The sequence below is a fragment of the Dryas octopetala genome, chromosome 7 (assembly GCF_963921425.1).
Source record: "Dryas octopetala chromosome 7, drDryOcto1.1, whole genome shotgun sequence".
In the NCBI taxonomy this organism is placed as follows: domain Eukaryota; kingdom Viridiplantae; phylum Streptophyta; class Magnoliopsida; order Rosales; family Rosaceae; genus Dryas; species Dryas octopetala.
Genome location: NC_141372.1, coordinates 6,688,851 through 6,699,108, shown reverse-complemented (window position 1 = coordinate 6,699,108; position 10,258 = coordinate 6,688,851). Strand labels below are relative to the sequence as shown.

The window sequence follows — 10,258 nt, the reverse complement described above, 5'->3', positions numbered from 1 at the left end:
TCAGATCTTCCATCGGCAAATCCGTAGAGGTTTACGTGGATGACATGCTGGTCAAAAGCATCAAAGCGGACGATCACGTCAAGGACCTCTCAGACATGTTCGGAGTCCTGAAGGAGTATCAGATGCGGCTGAACCCAGCCAAATGTGTCTTTGGGGTTCGGTCAGGAAAGTTCCTTGGCTACCTGGTCAGCCAACGGGGGATCGAGGCCAATCCAGAGAAGATCCAGGCCTTGATCAACATGAAGTCCCCAAGGACACGCAAGGAAATCCAGAGTCTGACTGGAAGAGTCGCCGCCCTGAACCGGTTCATCTCGAAGTCCACTGACCGGTGCCTCCCTTTCTTCAAGGCCTTAAGGGGAGCAGGGAAGGGCATAGAATGGACCCCCCAATGCGAGCAGGCCTTTCAAGATCTGAAAAGGCACATGGGGGAACCTCCCATCTTATCCAAACCAGAAGAAGGCGAAGAACTTTTTCTCTACCTCTCTGTTTCAGACTCGGCTCTCAGCTCAGTTCTAGTGAGAGAGGTCGGCGGTGTGCAACACCCCGTCTTCTACACGAGCCGAGCCCTCGCCGATGCCGAGACCAGATATCCAAAATTCGAGAAGATGGCTCTCGCTCTGGTCAGCTCGGCTCGAAAATTGAGACCCTACTTCCAGGCTCATTCAATCGTCGTCTTGACGGATCAGCCGCTCAGACAAATCCTGGCAAAACCCGAGACCTCGGGTCGGCTCATCAAGTGGTCAATCGAGCTCGGCGAGTTTGACATCATCTACCGTCCCAGGACGGCCATCAAAGGTCAAGCCATGTCGGACTTTATCTGTGAGTCGACCACCTCGGCGGAAAACCCACCGCGCGCCGACGCTACACCAACCGCGTCTGATCCGAATACAAATGGCGATTACTGCCAGGCTGATCTTCTCACCTGGACCCTCTACGTGAACGGATCTTCCAACACTATGGGAAGCGGAGCTGGGCTTGTTCTGATCTCCCCAGAACAAGTTGTGATAGAGTATGCTCTTCGCTTCAGATTTCAAGCATCAAACAATGAAGCAGAGTATGAGGCACTCATCGCCGGGCTCAGATTGGCAAAGGAGCTCTGCGCGACCAAATTGAACATCTTCAGCGACTCCCAACTAATCGTCAATCAGATATTGGGAGAGTACGAGACTCGGGAGCCCAGCATGACTGCCTATCTCGAGAAGACCCGTTTGCTGCTCGGGAACTTCTGCGAATACAAAATATCCCAAATCCCGAGGGCAGAGAACTGCAGAGCCGATGCCTTGGCACGTCTGGCTTCGGCCACGGACACCGGATCCGCTAGGCACGTTCCAGTTGAAATCCTGGACAGACCCAGCACTGCAGAAAACGAAGCCGTCGTTATGCAGACCGAGGCCGAGCCGAGCTGGATGACGCCGATCACTAACTATCTAGCCTCCGGGACACTTCCCCCAGAGAAGGACAAAGCGCGTCTCATCAAAACCAGATCAGCTCGGTTCAGTATCATCGACGGTCAGCTCTACAAGAGGAGTTTCTCCCTGCCCTACTTGCGATGTGTCACTCCCCAAGAAGGTCAGGATGTGCTAAGAGAAATCCACGAGGGGATATGCGGAAACCATTCTGGAGGAAGAGCCCTTGCCTACAAGACGATTCGACAGGGTTACTTCTGGCCAACGCTGAACAAGGACGCAGATCATCTGTCTCGCGCTTGTATCAAATGCCAGCAATTTTCCGCGGTTCCCCATCAACCTCCCCAGTTGCTGACCTCCGTATCCAGTCCCTGACCGTTCGCGCAGTGGGGACTCGATCTGATCGGCCCTATGCCGAAGGCGAAAGGGCAAGTCACCATGGCGGTGGTAGCAGTCGACTACTTCACCAAGTGGGCCGAGGCCGAGCCCCTAGCCACAACCACAGCCGAACGGATGGAGACCTTCGTCTGGAAGAACATCATTTTCCGGTTCGGCATGCCGCACACCATCATTGCAGACAATGGCAAACAGTTCGACTGCAAGAAATTCAGGAGTTTTTGTTCACGTCTGAACATCAACTTGCGCTTCACCGCGCCTTACCATCCGCAGTCGAACGGACAGGTCGAGGCCATCAACAAGATCATCAAGAAGACCCTCAAGACTAAACTGGATAATGCCAAGGGAAATTGGCCTGAACTCTTGCCAGAGGTGCTTTGGTCCTACCGAACTTCCTATCGCAACTCCACGAAGGAAACGCCCTATGCATTGGCGTTCGGAACTGACGCTGTCGTCCCGGTCGAAATGGGGACTCCTTCATTCCGGACCGGCACATACAATCCCGAGACCAATGACACCGGACTTCGGCTCGGCCTGGACATAATCGAGGAGAGGCGAACCGACGCAAATCTCTGCCGAGCCGCTTACCAACAGAGGGTAGCCAAATACTACAATCAAAGGGTCAGACCCAGGAGCTTCGGATTGGGCAGCCTCGTCATGAAAAAGAATCCTCTCGCCGTCAAGGAGAGCTCATTCGATCCGAATTGGACCGGACCATACAGAATTACGGGCATAGTCAAGCCTGGCACCTACAACTTGGCCACTCTGGCTGGGAAGCCTCTCAAGCATAGCTGGAACGCTGAGCACTTAAAGACTTATTATCAGTAAGAATGTAGTTAGGATCGGGGACTGTCCGACCTAACATTCGTTCCAATCAATGAAAGGATGAACACATTTTTGACTCATCTTCTTCTTATTTTTTCAAAACAAACACTGGGGACTCTACTCCTATACACTTTCAACAAAGAGGGAAGAATCTAAGTGTTTCCTTTGAAAAAATACTAAATCCATGTGCCGAGCCGAAGTGCCACTTTCGGCCCGACGCTCGGTACATTACAGACTCATCAGGTCTATAAACTCATGTGTCGAGCTGGCGCGCCATTTCCGGCCTGATGCTCGGCATATTACAGACTCATCAGGTCTATAAACTCATGTGTCGAGCTGGCGCGCCATTTCCGGCCCGATGCTCGGCATATTACAGACTCATCAGGTCTATAAACTCATGTGTCGAGCTGGCGCGCCATTTTCGGCCCGATGCTCGGCATATTACAGACTTATCAGGTCTATAAACTCCCGTGCCGAGCTGGCGCGCCACTTTCGGCCCAATGCTCGGCATGGTACAGACTTATCAGGTCTATAAAAATCCCTGTCCGAGCCGAAGTGACTTCCTACAGTCCTAACGTTCAACAGGATATTTCTAAAAGAAAAATATACACTCCAACCAAAACTTTCATCGTGCATGCCGAGCCGATCTGAAAGTAGGTTTGAATATTTTTCTCAAAAAACAAAATTCCTAAATATCTCAATGGGTATGCCGAGCCCATCTGGGATCACTAGGGTTTTTAAATTTTTACTTATCTTGGTTATGCTTATCAAGCTGATCCGAAGACAAGTTCTAAATTATCATTACCATTCATTTTCATTACGATCGGCATGCCGAGCCGATCTCAGGATATCTTGGTTTTTATTATCTGTTATTTTTAACATTTTCTTATCCATGTTACTTGTTATGTCTTTAGCCTATTTTCCGAGCTGAACTGACAGCAACTTGTATCATAAAAAGAAAATACTGATAATTTAACAAACATAAAATCCAAATACAATCTGTTCCAAAATTAATCAAACCCGAGCCACACCTCGGCTCGGGGAGAAAAATAAAAATATAAACATAAAAACAAAATCAAGTCATGCAGATCGCTCGGCAGGTCCTTCCTGGATCGGCTCGGTGGACTCTTCGGGCGTCTCCTCGCCGAGCTGCACCACCTCAACCCCACCGATCTGCATCTCAGCATTGGGATCGGATTCGGGGACTGGGGGAATCAGGGTCGGCTCGCACTCGGGCGGCGGAGGATCCTCCGGCGTCGGCTCGGTTTCTGAAGTGACCACCTCGGCGGTAGCTCGGCGATCAGCAGGAGGGAGGTCTTCTTGTTGGCTCTCCTGGGTGTCCCCCTCGCCGTCGGATTCGCCGACGAAGGACAAATCCCAGTCCGGCCTTTTCGACCGGATCTCCTCTAGCAGCTCCTTGTACCCCTCGAACTGGGCATCGGCAAGTGCCCGGACGCTCGGCACTCCGGCTTGACGCCGAATCTCGACAGCCCTCCGCTCGGCTGCCTCGACATCCCGCTGAAGGTCGTCAGCGAACTGGCCCAGCTCGGCCACCTTCTGCTCGGATGCAAGGAGCTCCTTACCGAGCCGAGCGACTTCCACCTCTTTCTCGGCCAGCTTGGACCGCAGACCCGCCGACCGATCGCGCTCGGCCTTCACCACCCGCTCGGCCTCAGCCAGCTTCTCCTTAAGCTCCTGGATCCGCTCCCGAAGCCTCCCCATTGTCGCCTCGGCCTCGACGGCGGCATGGGCGGCTTCAAACTGCCTCATGGCGAGCTGCAAGAACAAAAGAGAAGGGTTATTACTAATCCGAACCGAGCGGGTAAACGTAATCCGAAGTAAAAAAGACTTACCAACATGGCCTGGCGGGATGTGGTCAGAGCTTGGTGGCTGAAGCTCGGCTCGTCCTGACCGGCCCAGAGCCCCTCCCGCGCCTTCGCCGTCATCACGCGCTTGAGGCCCGAGACGAACGGCTCGATGCAGGGGTCGACCTCCACCGTCTTCAGGGGCACCGAGCCAGAGGCTTCGGCATCCCCACCACCGGGTTCGGCCCGGGTTCTCTTCTCAGGACGAGCCTCGGTCGCCGGGCCCTTCCTTTTCTCTCCCTGCCGAGCCGGTCTCGTCACGGAGGGCCCGGGTCGGGCTGCGGCGGCGGTAGGCGCTGGTACCGGGATCGGCTCGACGGGCACCCGACCTGCAGCCTTCCTTTGGGCGCTTTTCTCAGCTTTCTTCCTCAGCCGAGCTTCCATCTCGGCCGAACTCATACCTCTCTCCGCTCTTGGATTCCACCTGGGCACAAACCAGGAGATTCCGCTCGACCTGATCTGGGTCTGCCCGAGCAAGAACCTGGTGGATAGGTATTCGGTCGGCGAGTCTCTGATCACGGCAATCTGATCCCTCAGCTCGCCTCGGAGTTTATATTTGCCCCAGCTGACTGCAAAGACGAAACCAAAAGGAGTTAGCCACAAAATATATATACAATTATTACAAAACATGTGCAAATTGCCCTCGGATCGGCCCCAGTCTTCCAATGCCCACCTGGGATCCTAAAGGCTCTGGGAACCCGAGCCGGGGTGGGTCTACTCGGATCGGCGAATTCCCAATCCCCAGAGACGAAGAAGTATCTCCTCTTCCAAGTCTTCTGAGAAGAGGGATTGCCCGAGAACAGTGGCCCCGAATAGGCCTGCAGGTTGTAGAAGCCGAGCTCGGTGTTCTTCGACCTCAGTGCGTAGGAGCAGAACAAGATATCCTTGTCCGGCTCGCATTTGTGCACCTTGTGCCACAAAATATGCATGGACAAGATGATCCTGTATACGTTGGGATTTAGCTGATGCGGCGCCGCGCCGATCATAGCCAACCAATCCTGCAGGAACGGATGCAGGGGAAGCCGAACCCCATTTTCAAACATTTCAGGGTACATAGTCACCCATCCCTTGGGGGGTCGGCTCGGCTTCTCCCCTTCCGTCGGCAACCTCATCCGCACGGCCTCGGGAACGGAGTACCGAGCTCTCAGATCCTCGAGATGAAACTCGGTCATCTCGTTTGGGATCTGATTGGCCTTCCACGCCAACTCTTCGTAAAAATCCGGATCGATCAGACTCCCCATCACGGATCCGAGCCGATCCGAGGTCGACGCCTCGTGACCCCTGTCCCTTTCCTCCGAACCCGAGATAAGTCTTCTCGGAATTCTTGGGCTCGGCTCGGCTTGAGCCTCCTCTTCATCGCCTCGGGGTTGGCGTACTCTACCTGGGTTCCGATCTAAGGTCGAGATGACCACATTCAGCTCCTCGGACAGACTATCCCAGCCTGCTTCACCCCCTGGTGGGCTCCGACTCCCCTCGGCCTCGCTCTCCCCTTCGAAGGCATTCCCTGAGCCGAGCCGATCACTCGAGTCGGATTCAGACATTTCTAAAAAACACCTTTTTCTGTTTTTCTCTCTTACTTTTTGGATCGAAACGTGCCCTTTTTCAAGAACACCAAGAACACACACCCAAAACCCGAAAAATGCAAAACTCAGAAAATGGACAGAATCACTTACTGGTTTTTGTCCGGCCAAACTCTCCGCCCCCTATCCACTCGGAACCACCTTGCCAACAACCGTGCCTAGTCAGAATCACGGTCGGACCACCACTCAAGTCGCGGGGAAGAGAGAGAGATTTGCGGGGAGAGAGAGAGTTTCAGAAAAAAACTGGAAGTGGGAAAGTGAAGAGGAAGAGAGAGAAACTACCAACTTATACCCCCATGCAAACCGATCTCAGCCCTTCATTTCTGGCGCTTCAAATGCCAGATCTTGACACCTGTCAAGCATTCAAAAACACCCATAATTGAGGTGACCCTTACGTTCCCCCATGCAGAAATCAAGCGTCCCTTCATCTGTCCCTGAGATATTTTGACCAATCACAAGTCGTCATGTGTTCGGATCTTCGGGAACATGGGTTTGTAGGGTTCGGCTCGGATCAAGCGACATGCCATCTTTGGGATTGTCCTTACACTCCAACTTCCAATCCACCACTGCTCGCTCGGATCGGAAGCTGGGGGACTCCTGTTTGTGGGAAAATCCACATCTATCCGAACAGCCAATCACGGCTCGACACGTGACTGGTCAACACCCACCTCGGAGTTGACTCTCTGTGTTCAAACTTTGACCTCCACATCATCACTGATCAGCATTTCCTCTGCCAGCTCAGACCGAGTTTCTACGCCGGGCCCACCATGTTCGGTCCGAGCCGAACCGATGATCTTCCAAGGGATCGAGTGTCCATCTTTCCACGGTCATCCCAGTTCGGCTCGGCTCGGCACAGGGGACGGTCTCCATCCGAGTTCTGGCGTCAACCAGTTAGGGCTCGGAAAGACCCCCGTCTACTGGACCGGCTCGGTCTGGAATCCCATTTCTGATCCGACCACACATGGACTTCATGTCTACGCATAAGAAACATGTGTTCGTATCGGCTCGGCTCGGCACTCCGCCGCCATTCCCGGGAAGATCATGCTGGGACGAACCGCCACACTTAAATGCACCTGACACAAATCTTCTGACAGATAGAATATCCAGTCTGCATTCATGACTACTGGGGCAGTTTGCCTGAACCTTCCAACCTTGCATTTAATAGGGCATTCAATGCAGCATTGAATGCTGAGGAAGTAAGCAGCTGAGCATGCAACTAGGTCTGACCAGGTGCATGGGTCTCTGGCAACCATTCATTCACATGCAGGTAACTTATTCATTAAGTCTTCCTTTGCCTATATAAGGCACCATATATGCACAAAATGAGGATCTACGAATCTACTCACAAACACTCACACAAAAATTCCCACTCACCAAAGAGCTTACCCAACTTGCTGAGAATAACCCAGAACATTTGCCTTGTTCTTCCTATTCTCCCAAGTTCATCCTCTGTTCTTCCTCATCCACCATCAAACACCATCACTGATTTCATCATCGGAGCGTGTTTGGCTGGTACCACACCGGTCCATCTCCTTTGATCTTGTTTCTTTTGCAGGAAGATCTCAGCCAACATCCACTTCATCATCCAGCAAAGCATCTGATTAGCCAGATCAGCTATTCTAAGTTGTTACATCTACCTTACGAGAATTTGCATCAACAATACATATTACATGTCCTACAAAAGGGTGGCTGGAAAACGTACAGCATTATTACCATATGAATTTTAGAGCCAACAATTTATTGGAGTATGTATGATAAGGGAAAGTGATTTGTATGGACTGGTTGCTTCACAGTTTGAAGACATAAAAGACACATTTGATACAGGTGAAACTGTGGCAGACTCTGTAATTAAGGAGTTATTTTAAATTTTTAAGTACAGAAAGAACTTTGTGGGAGTTGTTGCAATTAGAATTGTTGGGTTTTCAGTGCTCTTTGGGTTCATGTTTGCCTTATCAATCAAGGTATTTAAATTCCAAAAGAGATGATGAGAAAATTGAGAATGTCATACTGTTAGATAATTTTCAAATATTTGTAATTTGAATTGAATCAATGTGTCCTTTGGGAAAGGTTACTAAACTTTCTGTAGAGATGTTTTATATTCATAGAGTCATAACCTTTCATGAAAATGTATGATTCAAATGGTATCATACCTCTTGAATAAATATTTCAAATGAATGGTTGCTATACCATTTCAGAAAGGGCATATTGGATTCATTATAAAAAGAGAAGTTCTCTACATAATTTTTTATAGAAAAAACAACTATTATCTCATTCTTCATACCAACTCAAATACAAAGAACTAATTTCTGCAGTTTTAGTTCTTTGTGAAACTTGAGTATTCTTGTTATATCCATTTGTGTGTTTGGTTTGTTTTTGGTTGTGTAGGACATTAACAAACAATAGTGTTACTAGGCTTCATTGTATCCACAAGGCATATTTGCAAATCCCTCTACACACAAGAAGTGGGGGCAAATATTGTCTGAAAGAAAGCGTTGTTCAACGTGCCTTGAAGCAAGTTTCTATCATCCTTTCAGCAGCCACAACTCACAAGAACTCCAACAATTTTTCCATCAATTTGCAGACAATATATCTGCTGTGGCTATGTCATCCATGAAGGATTTTACTTCTAATTTCGTGAAGCTTGAGAGGTTTGAAGGAGGGAATTTCAGACGTTGGCAGAAGAAGCTACACTTTCTTCTTACAAGTTTGAAAGTGGTATATGTGCTGACTACTCCAAGGCCTGAGGAAAATGATGATGAGTCCATTGCTGCCCAACGTGAACGTATCAAGTGGGATCAAGACGACTACATCTGCAAGGGACACATCTGCAATGCTATGACCGATGCCTTGTTTGACATCTACCATGAGATGGAGAGCTCTAAGGAAATTTGGGATGCACTTGAGGTTAAATACATGACTGAAGACGCAACAAGTAAGAAATTCCTTGTTTCAAAGTTCTTCAATTATAAAATGACTGATGATAGAAATGTTATTGAGCAATTTCATGAGATTATACACATGCATAACCAACTTTCTCAATACAAAATGTCTATGGATGAGTCTATCCTTGTTTCTGCTATTATGGAGAAATTACCATCTTCATAGAAGGAATACAAGAAGAACCTCAAACACAAGAAGGAGGATTTCACCATAGAACAATTGGGACAACACCTTCGGATTGAGGAAGAGTGTAGGGTCCGAGAGAAAGTTGATGATGGTTCATCCTCAAAGGTTCATATGATAGAGAATGGATCTAAACAATCCAACAACCACCAAGGGAACAAAAAGAGGAAGGGAAATTTCAACAAAGACCACCACAACACAAAGAAGACGAAAGGGAGTTGTTTCCATTGTGGTAAACCAGGCCATTTCAAGAGAGACTGTCGCCATCTCAAGAAACAACAAGAGTCAAACTCTAAAGACAAATTTGTTGCTATGATTTCTGAAATCAATATGATGGAAGACAATGATGCTTGGTGGGTCGATTCTGGGGCAACCAAGCATGTGTGCATGGACAAGAAAATGTTCAAGACTTATGTGCCTAATGAGGAAGCCGATGTTCTCTACATGGGAAATGCTTCTACTGCTGTTATTAAGGGAAAAGGCACATAGAACTAGAGTTTACATCCAGAAAGGTGCTTACTCTCAATGATGTTTATCATGTTCCAGATGTTAGAAAGAATCTGGTTTCTGGAAGTCTCCTCAACAAATTTGGGTTTAAGTTAGTATTTGAGTCAGATAAATTTATCTTGACCAAGGGTGGGACCTTTGTTGGAAAAGGTTATATGTATAATGGAATGTTCAAACTCAATCTCAATAAAATTTCTATTGGTTCTGTTTATATGCTTGATTCGTTATCTTTATGGCATAATAGATTAGGTCATGTTAATATTAAAAAGATAAATGATATGTCTAATCTTGATTTGATTCCAAAGCATGTGAATGATTTGAATGATAAGTGTGTTACATGTTTGCATACCAAGATTACTATAAAATCTTTTCCTAAGATAGAAAGAACTTCTACTTTATTGCAACTTTTTTATAGTGATGTTTGTGATCTGCATAGTACACCCACAAGAGGAAATAAGAAATATTTCGTTACTTTTATAGATGATTTTAGTAGGTTTTGCTATGTTTATCTTATGCATACTAAGGATGAAGTGTTAGAAAAATTTAAGATTTTTAA

General features: G+C 48.4%; 1 protein-coding gene across 1 annotated transcript; it reads left to right on the top strand.

The window, feature by feature from the left end:
• Positions 1-8,673: 8,673 nt before the first annotated feature.
• On the top strand, positions 8,674-9,177 carry LOC147279076 (uncharacterized). Its single transcript, XM_086250316.1, has one exon. It carries the CDS (start codon positions 8,674-8,676, stop codon positions 9,175-9,177), a length of 504 nt encoding a protein of 167 aa, XP_086106442.1.
• The last annotated feature ends 1,081 nt before the right edge of the window (positions 9,178-10,258 follow it).